General features: G+C 41.7%; 1 protein-coding gene across 1 annotated transcript; it reads left to right on the forward strand.

Annotated features, from left to right (window-relative positions):
- Nucleotides 1-4,346: 4,346 nt before the first annotated feature.
- Nucleotides 4,347-18,641, forward strand: LOC308114136 (galanin receptor type 1-like). Its single transcript, XM_080470808.1, has 3 exons — nucleotides 4,347-5,342; nucleotides 5,442-5,507; nucleotides 15,404-18,641. The coding sequence occupies exons 1-3, from the start codon at nucleotides 4,677-4,679 to the stop codon at nucleotides 15,722-15,724; spliced, it is 1,053 nt and encodes a 350-aa protein (XP_080326934.1). The 5' UTR covers nucleotides 4,347-4,676; the 3' UTR covers nucleotides 15,725-18,641.
- The last annotated feature ends 3,078 nt before the right edge of the window (nucleotides 18,642-21,719 follow it).

Here is a 21,719-nt window from a genome sequence, read left to right on the forward strand (position 1 = left end):
AAACTCTTACTATTTTATTAAATTATCAGCAGGTTATTGACTTTCTCACGTACAGAATGGTCACAGTTATTACATTGTTATAAGGAGTTAATGAAGAAATGAGAATAAAGGCAATAAATGACAAAACAGGCAGCTCTAATGAAGATGAAGTAAGATTTATTTAAGCACGCTGACAGTTTATCGTCAATGTTATTTACTTATTTACAACAAATTGCAGACCTGAGTTAGATTAGAATTAATGATGCATCCCTATTGTGGTCAAAATAATCTGTGTTGGCTAATATTGAATTGAACATTTGGGTCAGAAAGCAGGAAATTCAGGCATCAGTTTGGCAGCTTTCCAAACGTTTTCATGCCCATGTAAGAATAATTTAAATTTCAATAAAAAAATTTATTTCATTCAAAAGTAAAAAGAAAGAAAGAAAGAAAATAAACGGACTTGGCAACAAAACTTCCAATTCAACACATTTTAAATGAAAAAGAGCAGAAGAGAAGATCACTCTTATGATATCTGCCCCTGAGTTGCCCTTCAACCGCTCTACATCAGTCTGGTAATGTTCAACATTCTAGATGTTTACAGATTTACAGATATTTTTAGGCATCATAGAGTCGTCAATAGTGTTCAGCTCCAGTGTCGAGTAACTGTGCTGTGCTGTCAAAGCCTCAGATAGAGAAGGAAAAGTTACTTATTTAATTGAAACGTTGATTGAAAATGCTCCAGCGACAGTTCTGACAGGAACCAGCAGAAGAGCGTCAAACCAACATGGCCCATATTGGTTCATCTGGTTCCCCAAGTCTTCTAAAAGTAGAACGGGAGGCAGAGCTCCTCGCATGTGGACCCTGCTCACAGGTAAAGTTCAGGAGGCCGACACAGTCTCTACTTTTAATGTTAGAGTTCAGACTTTTTAATAAAGTTTACATTCAGAGCCGCTTCAGTCCACCCTGGACCGTTTTGCTAGTGAAGCTGCTGAAGGTTCAGACAGTCAGAAACGTTCCATCCTCTCTCTCTACCTGCACCATCTCTGATAGTCGAACTGGAAGTTTTTGATCCGGAGGCTCTTTCCTCCATCACGTCTGCAGCGAGTGGATTAGCTTCGACTTGTTTGTTTTTGCTCTCTGTCTCTATCTTATCCTTTTCACTCCTTCTATCCTCTAACTTCAACCAGAACAGTAAAAAAAGCTGAGCCTGCAAGTTTCTTCCTATTAAAAGGGGAGTTTTTCCTTTTCCTGAACAGTTAAAGGTTAAGGGTATGTGTTGGAAATGTCAACAAGACGAGATGAAACTCGTTAAATCGAATGAATGCTTGGCCATTGAACAGTCTTCAGATATGAATAAACAAATCATATGGTTTCTACTCCCTTGCGGAACGAATAACCGAGAACAAATTGCGCATACTTAGAAAAAAAACACTTGAAAAAAGATGAATTTCTGTGAGTTATGCCGACACTCCACCGGAAAGTTCCGATTGTTGTCTGCAAGACAACTCAAGCAATTTGAAAACGTTGCTGGGAAATGGTGACAAGCACGTCTCATTTCCTTTTATGCGTTGCGGAGTGGAGAGCGAGTGATTGATCATTGATAAAAGAAAAGCCTGACAACGGGACACATGATTAACCGGGCGCGGTCGTGTCGCCGGGCGGCTCTGGTGATCTAATGTTATTGCAGTGACAGCAGACGGAGAGATTCCGAAGACTGATCCTGACGACTGTGCGGGGAATGTGTTTTCACTGAGGCAGGGCTTGATGAGCACGGCTCAGTGGGTTTTCCATCACAGCGGACGAAATGTCAACAGTTCACTGATGAAAATTTTTCAACAACTTGAACTCCAACTTGAACCGTGAAGTCGGCAACATCTCGGGGGAGCTCGGAAAACATGACCTCCGACCCATAACTGCTGGAGAACTTCCCACTTTGTGGTCGAACCTCATCATTTAAAAACAAGAATGTAAGGGAGGATTTACATGGGTTTTTTTTTTCTGTTGGATGTTTCAGATTTCTAAAAGTCTTTTTAGGAATACACTAGAGGTTATTGGACTTTCTGGCAAATAGTTTCTCTTCTGCTGAATTATTTTCATTGCAGAATGATAAAATCAGTCTCCGTCCCACGGCCTTTCAAACTATAAATCTGAGCACTTAACTGGGTTTTAAGACGTACTTTGCGTGAGACGGCTGCGGCCTTTTATGCATCAAAAGTGAAAGTCACATGTAACAACAAATAACAATGAAATGGTTAAAGATATTTTATAACCATGCATGATTGAGAGAGTCCTGCAGTGCAACTATCCCATTATCCACGAGCTCTCACAAAGAAACTGCAAAAAAACACCCTGTTCCCAAGAAATGTAGCTCCATTGAGGTATTATTGAATTATTGGCTACAGTCATTACGTTTTGAAAGGATTTTTGAAATACAGAAATGTGAGAATTTTTTCGATTTTCGGCAAAATGCTGTTACAGCACTGGGTCAATTTCATTAGACATTATGGGCGTTATTACATTGAAAAATGCAAAAATTATTAGATTCTTTTATTATGAGTTTTTATGATGTTTCTCCATTTTATGCTTGTTGATTTTATAATATGAAGACATAGTGTCTTTGAGTGTCTTGAAAAGCGCTATACAAATAAAATGTATCATCATCATCATCATCATCATCATTATGATTGTTGTTGTTATTATTGGTTGTTACACACATACAATGAACTCTCAGGTGCCAGGAAATGTTAAATTCCACATTAAGTCGAAAATGTTTAGTTATTGTTGAACATTCTGAGGGTTTTCACATTTGTTTTATCATCCACGTTCAATAACAAGCAGGCGTTGCAATATGCCATATAGTAAAAGGCTTGTACCTGTTACACCTCTGCTTATCAACTTATTCTAAAATATTAATTCGTTTTCATTACATTCACATCATATCCTGTTTTAAAATGTGTGTTTTAGATCAAATAAATGTTAGTGCTAAACAACACTTGTTTATTTTAAATGCTTCTAAGTGATCACTGGATATTTCCAGTGATCACTTAGGAGTCAAAATGCCATTGGTGAGGAAGGAGCTCATTTTATATTGAGCAAAAAAAACAAAAACCCAAAAACCTGGAGCGCAAAGAATGTGGAGAGAAGATCAGAGGAGAGCAACAAGCTGAGAAATGAAGAGACACAGGAATGGAGCCTGCACAAGTACACAGGACAAACCGACAATGAGTCACACAGAAGAAGCCCCGATATACAGCAAAGCCACCAGGTGAAGACAATCACACCGTCAAGAACAGGTGGACTCTTTGACTCAGACAAGAAGCAGGGAAGTCATTTACACATCGCCGGGTATTTACGAAAACAGATGTTACGCCCCTACATTTTCAAAAATAACATTGTTCACACCAGATTGTTGAAAAATAATAGAAATCATTGACACAAACCCGCATAAAAACCTGGTGAAGAGCGACCATGATCTTTCCAAACCTAAAGGCGGCAGTGCAAAGAGAAGCCTAAAGCCTTATCAAAAACCACACAGGAAACAACACGTGCTTCATGACACATGCTGAGAAAAGAAGATGTCTCTTAACAAATGTTGCATAAACTCATTGTACATTTTTACTGTTGAATGCTTGGTCACCAATTACCACACACACTCACAGACCAGTGGAGAAGGCAACATCCTCAAAACATCAACAATGTGATTGGAAGAAGATTCGCATGACAAATGGAGACGGAACCATTTACTGTCTCACATGAAGGGAAATTTCCTCCCATTTCTTGGAAAACAGAACTGATTGTTTCCTCTGAATACAGAATGCAATTTCAAGCAAATGCTGAAACATAGCGGAATAAAAACTAATGGCACTTGTGTAAAACACAAGGGGATTCATGATGCCCGGGATACAGAATTTAATTTATTTTCACAACGCATGTGTAGAAAATATTTGTGATTTCTTTGGAAATGTTCATATTGTTATAGTTTACTGTCAGCACAAGTTCAACAAGCCACTTCTGCAACATAACATCTAAAGTTCTATTTAATATCAGTGATGCCGGTTTGCAGAACTGTTTCTCTATTAACTGCAGAAAGGTTTATTATCAAATGAGTTGGTTTTCTTCAGGTGTGAAATCCAAACAAGGCAAAGACGGTTGAGCTGAGGAAATGTTAACAGTTCGATCACTATTTGTGTGTCTTGATATGGAAATGACACAAATAACATGCAGCTGGTTTGAAAGGCGAGAACAACAGAAACATGTTTCTCTCTCTCTCTCTCTCTCTCTGCATTTCTTGGGAGGTTTTATGGGTGCTGACGTGAAAAGCACAGCCCAGCCCAGCCCCTCCACCGCGCGAGGGGGAAAGTCCAGATGCTGAGAGAGAGAGAAGCCACAGAGCGGATCGTCAGTGGCGCGCAGACGCGTCAGGTGCGCATCCGGAGACAGATGCACGGAGACACTCCAGGACGCACAGCGTCTCACATGGCACAGTGAACCCGACAGGATTTGGATATTTCTCTGTTTGTATAATGTGCAAAACTAAATTACAGGATTCATCAAGATGTTTCAGTCATAGGAGGAACAAAAGGCGCACTGGATCATAAAGAACTCGGTGCCATGGGTCTGCGGTGGCGCACGGACCTCCTGTAGGTGACTTTGAATGCGTCTTTTCCCACGACAGGAAAAATAGAAGAGGCAAAATCATGAACTTGTCAGAGTCTGTCTGGCTCTTGGTGGAGCCGTGGAACCTGAGCAGGTCGGACGAAGAGGAGCAAAAACTTTTATTCGGGATCGGCACGGATAACTTCATCACGCTGCTGGTTTTCGGGCTCATCTTCATGCTAGGCGTGCTGGGGAACTCTATGGTGATCACCGTGCTGGCCAGGAGCAAGCTTCGGAAGCCGCGGAGCACCACCAACATATTCATCCTCAACCTGAGCATAGCGGACCTCTCCTACCTGCTCTTCTGCATCCCCTTCCAGTCCACCATCTACATGATGCCGACGTGGGTCCTCGGCGGGTTCATCTGCAAATTCATCCACTACTTCTTCACCGTGTCCATGCTGGTGAGCATCTTCACCCTGTCCGCCATGTCCGTGGACCGGTACATCGCCATCGTGCACTCCAGAAAGTCGTCCTCCATCCGGGTGGCGCGCCACGCGCTGATCGGTGTTCTGGTCATTTGGATACTCTCCCTGGCCATGGCTGCGCCCATCATGTACTACCAGAACATCTTCCACGGAGGGGAGAATCACACCTTTTGCTGGGAAGTGTGGCCGGATCAGAACCAGAGGAAAATCTACGTGGTTTGCACCTTTGTTTTTGGTTACGTGTTGCCTTTGCTGCTGATTTCCTTCTGTTACGCAAAGGTAAGAAAAGCTCCTCTCGTGCGTAACGGGTCGATCAAGAGTTGTAAAATTCAGCGAAAAGGCAAAAAGTGACTCTCATCTCTGTTTTCTTGCTTGCAGGTGTTAAATCACTTGCACAAAAAACTAAGAAATATGTCCAAAAAGTCGGAGGCGTCAAAGAAAAAGGTGCGTATCAAGTATTATAAAAAAAAAAACTGAAAACTGCTACTACAGTATTTCTTTGTAGGACTTGAGTTTACAATGAATGATCTTGCGCTCAAAAGTCATGTTAAAGTCACCTCTGCGCTGTTACGCAATGATCAGCCACCATGTCAGTATTGATGGTAGTGTTCAGAATGCACAAGTATCCCCACCCTCTCCATAAATTTGAATTAAAGATTACCACATGTTGCTTCCACTCTGAAATACCCCGTCCTGTGTATTTCATGTTTCACTACGCTGTTTCTTCCATTGGCATATGGTTTCATTCAAAGCCAAGGACAGTGTTCTTGCCTTCAGGCAGAAGATAAATCAATCCCACTGAGCCACAGCTCAGCAATTACCACCCAAAGCTTTTTTTTTTTTTTTTTTTTTTTTTTTTATAACATGCGCTGTACCATTGCTTTCCAATTCAATCAAGCAGCTCCCACTATTATCGAATACGAATGTCATTATTTTTACTGTTGACTGGGGACGATAGAGGGAAAATGTGCAGCCTTCAATTCTAATTCACTCCACAACTCGTTATCGACAGTCGCCTGCTTTAATTGCAGCCCTGTCTTGTCTTTTTCTGCTGCTCTGGTCAGTTTAACAGCACAATCTGATACCTGCCCTGGTACTCCAGGAGCCAGGAGACTTCCTGGGTAGTAGGTAGGGTAGCAGTCGATGAGAACATGGGGACTCTTGGATGTGTGCATCTCTGCCAGCATGTTTTATTGCAGCGGCCGTCAAACAAGCATGGAGGGTAAAACAGGAATTTGCAGATAGGCCAGTGATTTACTGTGTTGGCTGTGTAGATCTCTCAGGGAATGGCACACTGACAGCTTTTGTGATGAATGACCAGCAAATAGTGCTGGAATACATACAGTAAATTACCTTGGCAAGGTAGCTACTGCTAGACTCTAACTACCTAATGTCAACAGAAAAAAAAATAAAACAATTACACAGTAAACGAGCACAGAAGCTACCTGAATCTTTTCACTGAGTTTCTTGAACAGTTCTGGGTTTTATTTCAGAGCAGATTGAGAAGGGCGGCTCGTTTATGTCCAGTGCATAGAGCAGAAGTAATGACAAGATTAATGCAGTAAGCGGACATAAGTGAATAATGCCTGTGCAGTTATGCTAATGCTAATCAGCTGCTGTCCCATTTTAATTGATTAATGTGAATGATCCTTTATGCTTCACTTAAGCATGAAAGGTTTCACCCTTTTAAAGTCTTTACACTGCCAGTTGAGAGAATAGCAATAATCGGTTTACGCTCTTTTAAGTGCTGGAGGTGCGTTCCAGTATCACCACGACCCTGGCAGGAATAATAATTGATTTGTTCTCGCTGTTTAATTGCCGTTTCCTCTCTTTGCCACCAGTTCAGAAGTCAGTTTCTTCTAAGCAAAGGTGTCAGGTTGAATCCGGCATGGCTGCCAAACCGTGTTTCCCCCTCCTGAGAGGACGTGCAGAGGAACATTGTTGAAGATATCAGACTTTAAGGCGACGTTTACTAATAGCTGGGTGTTTACTAAAACTGATATTTCCTCCTTTACGTTTTCACAAATAACATTGTTCACAACAGATCAATTTAAAAAAAGATTGAATTTACACAAACCCGCATAAACATCTGGTTAAGAGCTACTATGAGCTTGACAGGTAGCATGAAGATGGGCCAGCCAATCAGAATCCTCGAAAAAAAAAAAACCCCACAGCAACCACAATGGACAGTAGGGATGAGCGCAGCATGCTGAAGTTCTCTCGCCATTCCTCCGGGAGATCTAGCTCAGTTTCAAAGTTCGTCCAGCGATCAGTTCGTCCAGGTCGGATCCAAAACTGGCGGCGACGACGTTAGCCGGCGTCAGTTGGCCTTGATGGGAGGAAAAGTTGATGTAAAACGGCCGACCGCCGAGCTGAACGCCTTCCGCTCTGCACCTCCAGAGCGGATTGTGATTGTGAATGCAAAACGAGCCAAAAGCTCAAATGTTAAAAACAAGCACTGTACCGCTGCCGCTTGAACAGCATCCGTTGTCATCACAAACTGAAAACACAGGTCGCACACAAATGATGCTGATGACGCAGCAACCCCAATAGCACAATGCACATCTTGCAAAAGACTGGCTGAACTGCAACAAATTAGGTTGACATGCACATTCATGCTCTGCAAATTCAAAATGACGGCATTTCAAATATGCCAATAATACTGAATAATTCATAGAACTTCATTTTGAAAAAATGCAATTGATCAAATCTTTAGGCTCAGTTTATATGTTTCAGGCAAAAATGCATCGTTTTTTTTTTGTGTTTTTATTTCAGAAAAGTTTCACGATTTGAAAACGGTATCCATTTCCATGAAACCAGCAGAAAAGCTGAAAACGACTGTAGCGAGCATGCTGGGCCACTAGTGGGTGCTGTTGGTTACTTTTGTAATGAAGTCACACACACGCGGGCCGGAATTTGTCATTTTCCGCCGTTTCCCCCCGGGACGCAGTTGGAGCATTTTCGAAACATTGCGTTTTCCCACGTTTCCATGGAGATGGAGCATTTTTTGAATTCCTCCTTGGAATATGTTTTCAAAAAGCTTTTTTAAATTTTTTTTTTTTATAAAAGTTGCATTCTTAGTGGCTCCGGGCGCTTTTCATGTAAACAGATACCCCCCCCCCCCAAAAAAAAACCAACAAAGGTTTTCTGTTTTAACTTGAAAATGTTGTGTGAATGGGGCTTTAAGGTTGGTATACGTCTCACCTTCTGACTCTTAAAAAATTGAGTTACCTTATGTCTTTCAATTTGAATGTCTGTTCCGATATTTTTGCCAAGTGGTCATTAGCAGTAGTGACGAGGCCTCGACCCTGTTTCACAAAACCATTCTGAGATGTGAGTTGGGTTGTCTTTCAGGAGATTGTGCCCATCGGTCCGGCTTATGAACATTTCTGTCTTTCGTATAAAATGAAAGGTCAGCAAATTTATCTGACGCATCAATCTAAAATGAGAAAAAAAAAAGTGTTCTTCTGGGAATAAAGCAGGGGACAAATGTTGGTCTGTTGTGACGAGGGGAACATCGGTGGCAGCTGTGACGAGCGGGGTCACTCCCACTGCTGCTGTGAATCTACACTCACCCTTATCACGTTCAGGCAGTGCCACTCGAGTACGACGAGATGGAAAGATGGCAACCGAACGTCACTGTGTAAACAGTTTTGTTTGAAGGGGCCCTCAGTGCTGAAGCACAGGTGAAGTGGTGTTTTCTTTTTTCAGGAGATCGATGCCGTCACGTTGTCCAGGCGGACGGCACCGATGACTCTGGGTGATTATGAAGACGGTTAACAGGGAGAGCTTCGACACTAACAGGACTTTCTGAGCGAGTCGCATTCCCCAGTGCAGGTTTAGAAAAACACTCCTTTAAAAGGAGTTTGTTTTTTTTGTCCTGAGATGCGGCTTTGACTTTGAGCCCCTCGATATACCCGCTGAGAAGCTGACGGCTGGTTTCGGGATTGTCTTCTCCCCTTTTCCAACATTAAAGTTCACCATTTTCAATCTGTTATTCAAATGATTTAGTGAGGAGTCAGCAGCCCCGTGACAAACTTTTTGAAATATTGAGAGGCTCACATTTTATTAGTTCCCTCTTCCTGTGGCGATGCTGCTGTTTGTATTAGTTAAACCGACGGCTCTCTGAGGGCTGAGCCGGAGATATGAACGTGTTGTGGACGCTGTCCAAATAAAGCACTGCTAATAACGTACGGCCGCACTAACAGTGTGGGAACCGACCAAGACACTGTGTGTGTGTGTGTGTGTGTGTGTGTGTGTGTGTGTGTGTGTGTGTGTGTGTGTGTGTGTGTGTGTGTGTGTGTGTGTGTGTGTGTGTGTGTGTGTGTGTGTGTGTGTGTGTGAAAATGCTCCTTTATAACGATAAAACCGGTCGATACTCCAATTTATTCTAAAAAGTTCTTCACTTCTTATCTCTGATCTTTTCATCAATATCATATTTCTTATCCACTGAGCTGAAGCAGTCCTCCACTTTTTGAAATGCATTTCTATACTAAATCTTAAAACTTTTAAAATATGCTGGTTTATTACAGTCTCAGAGATCCAGGCGGGACCATTACTGTTGAAGCATTGAACACCTTGGGACGATTGAATGTGTGAGCCGCCATCCACCTGAACCTGGAGCAAGAGTGTTTGATGTTACCACACCAGTAAAGAAAAAAACCAAGAGGTTAAAAAGTTGCACTGATTCAAGTGTTTTACCGCTGCAGAAAAGCTGTTGGACTTATCACTGTGTTGTGGATGAGAATTACTACAACCATCAGTTCAGTGAGAGGATCGATGAAGTGGTAACTTTAAGGCTTCGTTCACACAGAGTTTTCAAGTGAACGTGGAAAACTTTTTTTCAAGATGGCTCCCAAGGTGGAACTTTTCAAAAAAAAACAACCCCATCCTGTCTCTGTGGGAATTGGGGGAAGGCAGCTTTACAGGAAACGCTGACACTGCACAAACAGCAGTAAACAATTCTTCTGCACATGCTGTGGATAGAAACAACAATGGCGGCTTCCAGAGTGTCGTGACTCCCGGTCCACATTCTCCTGGGACCTGGTAGGTTTAGAGGTGAGAGCAATCCAACGTCGTCTTCTGTCAATACGAATAGTAAATTATAAAATATAAAGAGATTTACGCCGGGTTGTAAAAAAGATTAATTTGTTTCCTAGGGGGGAAAAAAAAAGAACAAACAAGAATAATAAATAAAGTGGCTTGGCTTCATATATTTTTAAGAAATATTACAATTCCCCTGTTTGCAAGACAATCAAGCTTTCTCCCTCCATAGTCTCGCCTTGATCCATATGCATGTTTCAAGTTATGTAATCAATTAGTTTTACAGCAGGAGGAAGAAACTGTAGCTCCCCTTTATGCTGCATGAACAACTCACACAAGTAACTCTAAACTCACACAATTACCTCTAGACTCACACAACTAAAGCACATTGAAGCTGCTGCTATTGTTAGGTCATTTTGCAAATGTTACTAAAGCTGGAAAAGCAACTTTCACCACAGAATCAGTACCTGAGTGCCCGCCTGCAATCATAATACAGCCTACAGGCACCGTTTTCAGTTTCTGGAGCCTGAATATAGAAGAAAAAAAAAGGTTTTCTTTGTCCACTTTAAATGAAATATGCTGCAATATTGTCCTTAATCACTTGAGTTCAAGCACCAAACAACTTAAAAGAAAAAGAAAAAATCCCTGCCTCAGGTTTAGCATTAAGAATATTGGATGCACCTTTGATACAGGAATACACAACAGGGATAAACTGGATGCGGTTTTCATGCCCACCACTAAGACAGATGAAAAGTAATAACAGAATATATTTTTTTATGGGTCCCTGTTTCACTATTTTGTTTAATTGATTCTTCTGCTGTGTTTCACGTTTCCTGACACACGGGGTCACACGTGGCAGGACGGTACCTTTCCAGCCTCGCTGTGGTGGGTATTGATTCTTTCAAAAAGCTGTTAAAATGGGAAAACGGGAGCCTGTCAGTGTCTTCACAGATTATTCCTGGAGTGGATTCTCTCACTCTGAGAAAAGCAAGCGAGAGGAGCTCATAGGATCAAGCAGCATGTAATGATTCATTTGAATGATTTGCCCGTAAGACTTTTCAACCAGAGGAATAAGACAAGGAATAAGTCATCCGTCACAGAGGATTTACTGCTGAATATTCATCCCTGTATCAGGATGTCTGTATTAAAATGAGAATACAGGAAGACTTCAGAGATAAATTGTAGTGAATCTGAAAATAACATTTAATCCCTCAAAAGGGTTTCCCCTTTATTGAATGAAATGGGCTTTTTACATGAACAAAAAAGTGAAATCAGAACGTTACAACAATATTCAAGAAAAATATGTGATCTAAACTAATAGGAGGCATGAATATTTGCCAATTCCAGCTAAGTGAACGGGCCACTTTTACATTTGTGGATCTTGATAATAATTCAAGTTCAGAAACTGCAAAAAACGTCTACACTGGGATCCATTGTGAAGATTTTACACGAAGCACCAACTTCTTTATGAAATTCTGATCTGGACTTTGTCACAGGCACTCCAGGACATTCGTCTTGTTAACAGAGAAAAAGCAGATAAGAAGAAACATAAGAAGATAAACAAACATAAGAGAAGTGTAGGGTGAAATGTTTATTACCTTCACCAACGAACGTTGGAGGAAGGTTCTGTTTTTGTCTGCGTGTATTTATTTATTGGAATGTATGTATGTATGTATGTATGTATGTATGTATGTATGTATGTATGTATGTATGTATGTATGTATGTATGTATGTATGTATGTATGTATGTATGTATGTATGTATGTATGTATGTATGTATGTATGTATGTATGTATTTGACCAACTTTTCTATGAAACCTATTAACTCGAATTACATGAAATCTTCAGGGATGATTTGTCATCATCCAGGGACCAGTCCATTAGACTCCGGGACGTTAACGGCGACCTGTTTCCGAATAAATCGCCTAAAACTTAAAAAAAAAGTCCCATTCAAAGCGGATGGGAGAAAAAAATCTTTGGCACATTCATTGTTGAACAATGAACTGTTCCAATTGTCAGATTTTAGGCACTTTTAATAACTTCACTGTTCACGTGACATTTGAAACATTTTTGCTGACCGGTTTAATATTCCATTTGCAGTTCATATCAAATTAAAACGAAATCAGCTGAATTTGTAGGGAAATTGTGTCTGTCTGGACGGGGGAGTGGCTGAAAAGGTGTTTTTAAAAGTAGAAAGAGTTTGGGAACCACTGGGTTAACTCTCGAGTTTGCTTTCTGTTTGCCTCTATTCTAAAGTATCGACGGGGGACACGTTGTGAATCTCTCAGATCTGTGCTTCAGTCTTCCTGAGTGGCTGCGAGGTGATTTCACCTCCTCTAAATGTCTGAGATGATTGACTGTCTGCTCATGTTGCATATCGCTTACATACCTTCTTCTCTGGAATGGTGTCATTTCCCCCATTAATGACTCCGACTTCATGCTTTTCTTAATGGATCCTGAGAGATACAAGTGGTCTGTTTTCATTGACATTCTTTTTTTTTTTATTGGTGACGGTTTATTTAAGCCTCCACAAGCATTATGGGAGAAAGAAAAAAAACGAGAACACAAAGAAGGAGAATCAATGGGAGCCTACGCAGCTCAGACTGGGCTGTGACGAATGGATCCGACATGTTTCCTTCCACCTCTGTGTGCCACGTCTCCTCACTGTGCAAGATAAGAAGCGCAGAGCAATTTGAATGGTGGCCGGTGATATTATGAGGGTCGTGGAGTCATCGACTGCAGTCAGATCAGCTCAATGACAGGTCAGTGACAGAAGAATAGAAATAATACATTATTCTCAGGGGGACTGGTTTATGCGCAACACATGAGGCTTCATGAGGATGAACTGTCGTATCAGTCGTGAGACCGTCACGTGAGAACAGCAGTATTGACTAGAAGCTTTCAGCCTGGCGAGCATCGCCTCCATTTTCGCCAAAATCCCGTCCATCTTGACTGGCACATTTTTCCGTTTTTTTGTGTAAACGGTTTACCGAATCGCTAACAAAAGTCATCGTATAATATTCATGAATTTTCTGCACGTTTTTGATGTGCTTTTTGTGTATGTGCTCTCATTTTCACCAAAACCTCCTTCTCCTTGAAAGGTAAATTTAATAAAATTTTTTGCATTTTTTATTTATTTTTTTTGCAATTGTTACAGAAACGGGTTACTGAATCTCTAACAAAAGTCAGAGCACACTATTTAAAAATGTTCTGCATGCTTTGATGTGCTTTTTGTGTACTTGTTCCCATTTTCACCAAAACCTCCTTCTCCTTGAAAAGCAAATTTTTTTTCCAGTTTTTGGACATTTTTGTGGAAAGAGTTTGTCGAATTGTCAACAAAAGTCTGAGTTCCCAACGGTGCGGGGCGAGTTACACACCGGAAATCAGGTGGAAGACAATAAAATTCAACTAGCGTCCAGGATCTTTGGGCGCGGCCTCTTAAAGGGACAGGCACGCAGAAATATTCACGACGATGTGCCAAAGTGACCGAGTCAAAACCATTTTCTGATTTATTCATCATTTGATCTCCTCTAAATGATAGATGAAGAGAATCGAGCGAGGATTGTCTTCTCTAACCAAGTGTGTGCTGTCCTCGCGCCAGACGTCCCTGAAGGATGACAAGAGATTTCAAAAGATCTCCAAGTAAATGACTCTTAATGTGGTGGAGGCTTCAGCCTGAGAGGGGGAAAGATCTTCCATCACGAGAAGAAACCTTGCAAGTCCTGCAGTGCTCAGGTCCACTAAAGCAAGTTAAAGCTCAACTATGCAAAAACAAAGCAAAGAACAAAGAAACCCTTCTATTATGCTATAATCGCTTTTCCTTTCCCGCGGCTCATCAAAGAGACTGGGGCTAAGTGGACAAGTGCCGTTCGACGTTATGAGTCAGAATTCATATTTCTTTTTGAAAGGTCACAAGCCACCACGGCACGAGCGTGCATTAGCGCTCAGCGGGTATGACAGACTAATGCTGAACAGTATAGAGAGACTCCGCGGGCAAAATGCCGTGCACAGCAAGCCGATGCAGAGTCTGAAAGCTGTCAATGCACGACTCTGCGGTGGAAGGTGATAAACCAACAGTTGGCAGTCGAGACACCCACTGAAAGCATTCGACACATTGTGAAGTGGAAACGGGAGAGAAAAGCAGCAGTGGTTTTGATGGCGATATTGTTGTTTTGTGTTGGTATTTGGCTTTTAATGCATCTTTACATTCAGCACATTCCATTCAGGATTTATATTATGAGGATGATTCGTCGCGCTCACATTTATTCTCACAAAAGCACTGAACGGTGGTCACTCTTCACATAGTTGTCATTTTTAGTTTTATGTGTCGACTGCTCAACTTTCTGACCCTTTTTAACCCTTCCTGTGCTTGTTAGACGTTATCGGTGTGTCCGTTTGGCTTATTTAGTCTGTAACTGATGCAACTGTTTGAATGTGACTCCATATTTCCTCTCAGTAATCCATCTTTGTTGTCCGTCCATACGAATGTGTGTGTGTGTGTGTGTGTGTGTGTGTGTGTGTGTGTGTGTGTGTGTGTGTGTACTCACCATTGTTCATTTAAATTGTTTTGTTCTCTGCAAAAAAAAAAAAAAAAAAAAAGGGTTTGAATAAGCGTGTGCTTCAAGCTACAGCCTTTCAGCTGATTAGTTTGACGATGGAGTGGTAGTTTGTTCTGTTTTGTTTTCTGAAGACTGCCAAAATAAAAGTCAAATTTTAAAAAATCAAATGAGGAAAGGAAAAAACGCAAAAAATGATGCAATTTCACTTGAAACATTGATTGATTGATTGATTCTTTATTTATTTCAAACATTTAAAAAAAACCAAAATAAAAATATAAACATCTAAATAAATTAAGCAAATTGTCAAAGAGATCATCTATTTTTGACACGCGCTCATCTGTATTTACATGATCGAAAACAAGTAGGAAGAAGTATCAACTTGTTCTAGCATAACCCCTTTGCATCTTTTCAATAATTAAATACATTTTTCTGAATATTTTGACTATCGACCGTCAATTTGGTCAATCTGACTCAATTCTTTCCGGTTCTAGGATCAGATTGTCTTGTTTACATGAACACTGAATAAAGTAATGGGAATGTTCTGCCGGCTCATATCCACCAAGATGTGACCCGATTCATTTCAATGGATCGTTTCCCATAATGCTTTGCACTGTGACGTTTGCCGTTTGTGACGTAGCACAGAAGTTGTATTTTTCTCCATCTGTCTGGAATGAAGTTGAACCGTCACCGCGGCGAGGAAACTGCGGCCGCTGATTTCTTTGCGTTTGTTTCTCCCAGACGGCGCAGACGGTGCTGGTGGTGGTGGTGGTGTTCTGCGTCTCCTGGCTCCCCCATCACGTGGTGCACCTCTGGGTGGAGTTCGGGACCTTCCCCCTGAACCAGGCCTCCTTCGTGCTGCGGGTGGCCGCCCACTGCCTGGCGCACAGCAACTCCTCCGTCAACCCGGTCATCTACGCCTTCCTGTCGGAGAACTTCAGGAAAGCCTACAAGCAGGTCTTCAAGTGTCAGATCGGCGACAGCCACTACCCGCTCAACGACATCAAGGAGATCCGCAGCAAGGTGGACACGCCGCCGTCCACTAACTGCACCAACGTCTGACAGGGCCATTGTACCGTTAAGGACGGTGAGACGCGAGCGCCCGTCGTTCCCGTGCAGGTCTGTACAGCTGCTTCACCTCGCTCCAGCCACGAATGATCCACATCGGCGCTGTTCGCTCACCCGACACTCGGAGTGGCGACATGACTCGTTTCCGTCTTGTTTCCTGCGTCCCTTCTTTTAAATGAAGACACTCGGGGGGGGGGGGGACTAAAATCCAAGTGAAACTCCATCAATTGAGACTCGATCACCGATGCTTCGCGCTGCGTCATATCGATCCGTGTGCGGCCGGATCGTCGGCCGCACACGGAGGACGCGTCGTCTCCGGGTTCTCCGGGCGAGGGAGTCGGAGGCCGGCGCCGTTACGCAAAGAGAAAGAAACGAAGCCTCTAATACTCCCAAGATTGTCACAAATGAAGATGGTTTCACTCGCCACAAGCGAGGGCTAATTGACATGCGGGGGCGTGCGCTGGGCTCAACGAGGAGGTGTGCGGATCAGACCGCAGGAGGACGGACTCTTACGGTGCGTTATTGAGTCATTTTTGTCAAGTGTACTCCGAAGGCATCTCTAACGAGCTCCGTGCTTGCGAATGTTGAACACGCTCCACCGAGCAAACCACAACAAACTGTCGCCTTCCCTCACTTTGTGCCAGATGAAGTGTGTCCGACGTGCCAGACCGAATGTTTTCTGCTGTTTTCCTTCACTCTGAGCGCAGCGGGATTGTAATAATGTGGAACATTTCAACAGTTTCTACTTTGCAGAGCGGTTTCCCTCATGACTCAGATGGTTCGTTATGAATGTCATCAGCTTTTCGAATGTTTTTTTTTTTTTTGTTTCTCCATTTTATGCATTACGGATCGAAAACAAAGTCATTGACAAGTAAGGTTTTACCAATGTGGCAAGATACATATTAAATCACTATCTTTATGGGTTTTTTTTTTGTAATCCCACTAGGATTAGCTCGAAAGAAATTGAGCTCAGACCTTTTAGATAAACTTCATAAATCAGGAGCCAAAACAGACACTGAGGAATCTAAGGCTCCAGTAACACGACAATGTTTCAAGTGAAAACGCATCGTTTTAATGTTTTTGTTTAAGAAAACTTCCAAATTCGTACAGCAACCATTTACACAGAAACGCTGAAAACAATACGCTCTGAATATTAACAAGAACAATCAAGAGATTTTTGACCTCCGCCAAGGGTGGACATGGACACAGGGAAATTAAACATATTCCACATCCAGATCAACTGCCTTTATTCATGTACTGAGTTTGGTGATCCCATGATTTGATTTCCTCATTTGAAAGAGCACGAGATAAGACAATACTGTTACCTTCTTCCACGTCATCATCCAAACCGGAGTTGAGAATTGTTATGGAGTTTCACTCACTAACTTGTGGCTCATGTCTGCTGGCTGGAGGACCGAGGGAAGACGCTGGTGGTGCAGAATTGAGGCCGTTTATTCCTCATTTAGCTCGCTCTGGACGAACACCAGTCATTTCACACACACACCTGCATTATAGCACCGCGGCGCAACAAGCGACAGGCCAAGCGTATAACAATAGATGGCGAAGTGAAGTCTGGATCTGGATCACCAACAAAATTGACTGGGTTCTTTCTTTGGTCAAAATGCATCTTTGTACCAATTTCTAGGAAGATCAGCTCATTAGCTTTTCAGATATCTTGTTGACAGACAGACGAATAAACGTGGGTGACTTTATGACCTTTTATAACATTCGACCAAGTTGGATTGTTTTTCCAGGCGACTCTCAACTATAAAACTACCAAGTCCCAGGAGAACGTGGACACCGGGAGTCATGACGCTCTGGGGACAAAACGTTGTTGTTATTGTCATTCCTCTTGCACGCGAGCAGAAGAACTATTAACCACGTCTATAGAGCGCATGCGGGGGGGGAGCAGTGTTTCAGAAAGTAGCGTTCTCCCTCTTGTCTCCACGGATTTAGAGCTTTTTTCAAAAAGTTGACGATTATCACCTTGGGAGACGTTTGCAAAACGTCCGGTCGCCGTTGTCGCGTTAAACGGACGCCCACAACGCAACAAGAGTTTTTACGTCTTCACTTGAAAATGTCAGTGCGACAAAGGGACCAGCAGCTTCTCCACTGGGCGATCGTCCCGTTTACATGAACACACTCGATCAGACTGACGTGCAGGTTTCAAATTCAGTAAGTGGATCAATTTTTGAATTCTTTGTTTTAAACTGCAACGACTATAAACACTCCTTGTTCAGAGTCTGATCAGGAAGGGATGAGCGGACTTTTTGCATGACGCGGCAACGACGTCGACTCAATCCGATGTCCTGTTTTCCATTGAATGGACCGTACAGGAGGTGCCACCATCTCAATCCTCATTTAAGCCTGATAAAACCAATCTAATCCGACAGAAGCGTTTACATGGAGCCATTTTAATCAGATCAGTTAGAATAATTATGGCCCATGAAACCACTGCTAACGACACCTAGAACTAACAAGCCAATTGCGGCATTAGCATCAGAAACCCATTGTTCCCTGAGGCTGCAGAAATCTCACAGCATTATGCTTCTGTAGTGAAATAAAATATCAGGTGGTTCATTACATTTAAAAATAAAAATTTAAATGCTATAAGTGTTTTTTGGATGCACTTTTTCTTGTCTGCACTAAAACAAAAGGAAAAACAAAAACAAAGCTGCTGTTTGTTTGTTGTTGTTTTTTGCATCATTTCGCTGCTCGATGGAGATCAAACTGGACACGTTTAAAAAAAGATTAAGTTACGTGAAACAATCATAAAGTAGGGATGATGTAGTCTCTGTGAAAGACATAAGAGTTTGTCCATCTTGCTTAATCTTCTTCGTCAGGGACCCATAACGGGAGCGCTGAGCTCTGTACCTGAACACCTTTTCTATTAGTTTGCTGAAGACGCTACAAAAGAAAAAAAAAAAAGGGCAAAACACATTTGGAAAAAGGACATTTTACTCAGTGTGGGATTATTTCTGCTTTTTACACTTTATTCATTATATTGTAAATGAAAACACACACACAAAAAAAAACTGCAATGAATCAAATCAGGGTTGGTGGAGTTGACATTTGCTGTAATTTGCATCATTAAAAGTGGCTTTATATTGTAATTTTTTTTTTATACAAATTGTTCAGATTTGGAAAAATATAGACTGTTTCAAGACTTATACTCTGTTCCACAACAAAGGGAAACCTTTAAGTTGAAATTTAAAGGTTATTGTGGCACTATTTTACCGGTCCGGCACACTCCACATGAAATGGAGCTCAAATGAGTTTGACACCGCCAATTTAAATCATCATTCATTCATTATTTGTCCAATAAACCCTCTGCAGATCTGCTGAAGTAAACTGTACAGTGTCTCCTAATGGTAAAAACATTAAAAACTGTAAAGTGAAAGGTCGTGAGTGGGTTTTGGTGTTGTTAAGAGGCACATTAGCCCAGTAATGTGTGACTAAATCACTTCCATCTTTTATTTTTGAAGTGGCCTGCTGGTGAAAAGTCGCCACTGTACAAAAAAAGAAAAAAAAGAAAAGATGTTTCATGGATTTGGTTGTAAATATGATGAAGCTCGTTTTCACGTATGCCTGTTAATGCCTCTCTCTCTGGTCATACTGCCGGTACTTCTCGGAGTGTGTCGTACGACTGAACTGCCTGTTTTGCTTTTTTTTTTCTTCATTTCGGTGTAACAGCCAATCAGGCTTTCACACATTTTCAAATATTTTCAAATTTGATGTGAGTGTTGACTTGAACGTGTCCGAATTAACATCAGAGTGGAGTTTTTATTTGTTTTTGTTTTTTCTCTCCGCTGTCATGACTGATTATCAGCTTCACCGTGAGAAGAGAAACTAATGAGGTTAATCAGTGGCCTGATTCCCGCTGCCAGCGAGGATCTCGTCTTTCTTCTTTCTTTGTTCCCAATTGATGACTTTTGCACACTGTGACGCTGACTGTACACGTGATCATTATTGCTTTCCGACAACCGTGGGATAGTTGTTCAATTGGGACATCTGCGCGGAGACGAACCACTGGAGGCCTGAAGACAAGAGATAAAAGTCGGTGGGACTCATCTGGACGCACGTGTTTGCTTTTTGTTTTACTGTCAAGTTATTATTTGACAATGTGATGCTTTATTCAAAATGAGCACATGAACAAAATATGATGCAACCGAGTGACGTTTTATGATACGGCCTCAAATTACAGTGGATTATAAAAAAAAACTTATAATAAATTCTGCTTCTTGCCTTTAATGTATTAACTAATGACAATAACTAGAACGGGCAATCGGCAGAGCGCAGACCTTCGCCGACGTCACATTTCGTTGCAGAACCGAGCTCGACGCCAAGTCTCATGTCAGATAGCAACGTCACTGCGCAAAACACTGAGCGAGGAAACACAGACAAACCACTGCCTGAGTCAACGCGCTGACACCTGTGTTCCTGAATACTTGCCGAACCTCGATATGAGCTGCAAGCTCCCCAGGGTCTCCATGGCAACAGACGCTGATCTCGTCGATGAGGCGCCTCTCTGGTCCGTTTTGCACGGGACATTTTTTGAGGCCTTGTTTGGAAATGGTGCGCCATTAACATCCCCAAAAAAACGAATCGATTGGTCCTTGAATGATGACAAATCATCCCTGTAGCTTTGATGCAATTAGGTTTAATAGTTTTCACGAAAAGTTGTTAAAATACACACATAGAATACAAACCAATAGAGAAAAACACACAGACACACAGACAGAAACATATTCTTCCTCGAACTTTCGTTGGCGAAGGTAATAATAATGTCAATAAAGTAAATAATAAAAAATTAAGTTAGTAAAATGCATTATAACGATGGCTGAAAATCTCCTCAGGGAACTGTTACGACAGTGATCACAGGGAAAGTGGAGGTGATTTATATATATATATATATTTATTTATTTATAAATAATATATAAAAAGCAACATTTCACACACACAAGAGAAACACAATTATACGGATTTCTTTGCATTGAAAGTTCACACAGAAATGGCAGAAACGTTAAAAACTATGTAGTTAGGTTTGCCGGGCAACGAGTCGGCGCTGTTTAGTTATTTTGATAATGAAACCACACACACAGAGAACAATACGCTGTAAATATCGACAATGGGAGTATACAGACATCGGTATGGACAGACGAGGACATGTGCAGACGAACTATTTTAATATGGCAGTGGTGTTGCACGCGCGGGAGCAGTGTCTGAGAAAAGTTGCATTTTCCCTGTTTGCATAAGGATGGTCAGAGCATTTTCTAAAAGTTTCACCTCGTAGCCCGTTTCCAGTAACTCCGAGCAGCGTTGTCGCGGAGAGACGCCCAAACGGCAACGAAACTCCTGCATTTTCAGTTAAAAATGTTGTCGTGTACATTTTCGTCATCATATCAGTGATATTATTCTCCACATCCACTGATGTGCTGAAAGCCGCTCTCCACCCACTGTAATGTGCAGGTTGTATTTTAAAGTGTTCCTCCAAAAGTACAGCAACTTCATGCTTCAGTAAAAATCCTATTTTTATTTTCTTCTAGACTCTGCTTTCAAAATGTTTGCTAAACAAGAAAAAAACAAACAAAAAAACCCACTTCACATTCAACTGATTGTGAAATAATTTATTCTTTGGCTCACGTTGGTCTGTGCAGCTTTGCTTTGTCCTTGTGCCTTTTTAATTGTGTTCTCCGTGTAAATCGCAGCCGTTTAGACAAGGAAAAGAAATCGTATTACCGCTCTCTGAATTTCCACTATCTGGACGGTACTTCGAACTACGTATATCAAGGCTTTTGATTGTGCTTCGTTCATGATGAAATCGCATTAAATTTTTGTGGCTTTTCCTCGCACGCCTCTGTTTTCTGTTCAACATCGCCCCGCTTTTGCTTTTCTCTCCAAATCTTGTGGTTTTTCTCCCAAATTTAAAATCTCGTCCCTCTTCGGGGCCTTCGCTTCTATAAAAGGAGGTTTTCTTCAGCTTCGTATG

This window comes from Lipophrys pholis, assembly GCF_963383615.2.
Source record: "Lipophrys pholis genome assembly, chromosome: 9".
NCBI classification, from domain to species: Eukaryota; Metazoa; Chordata; class Actinopteri; order Blenniiformes; family Blenniidae; genus Lipophrys; species Lipophrys pholis.

Bases quoted from the DNA above. Each gene is read 5' to 3' on its own strand.
- LOC308114136 (XM_080470808.1), top strand. From the start codon at position 4,677: ATGAACTTGTCAGAGTCTGTCTGGCTCTTGGTGGAGCCGTGGAACCTG. The intron at 5,343-5,441 runs GTAAGAAAAGCT...TCTTGCTTGCAG, and splicing joins TTTCCTTCTGTTACGCAAAG to GTGTTAAATCACTTGCACAA. The intron at 5,508-15,403 runs GTGCGTATCAAG...TGTTTCTCCCAG, and splicing joins CGGAGGCGTCAAAGAAAAAG to ACGGCGCAGACGGTGCTGGT.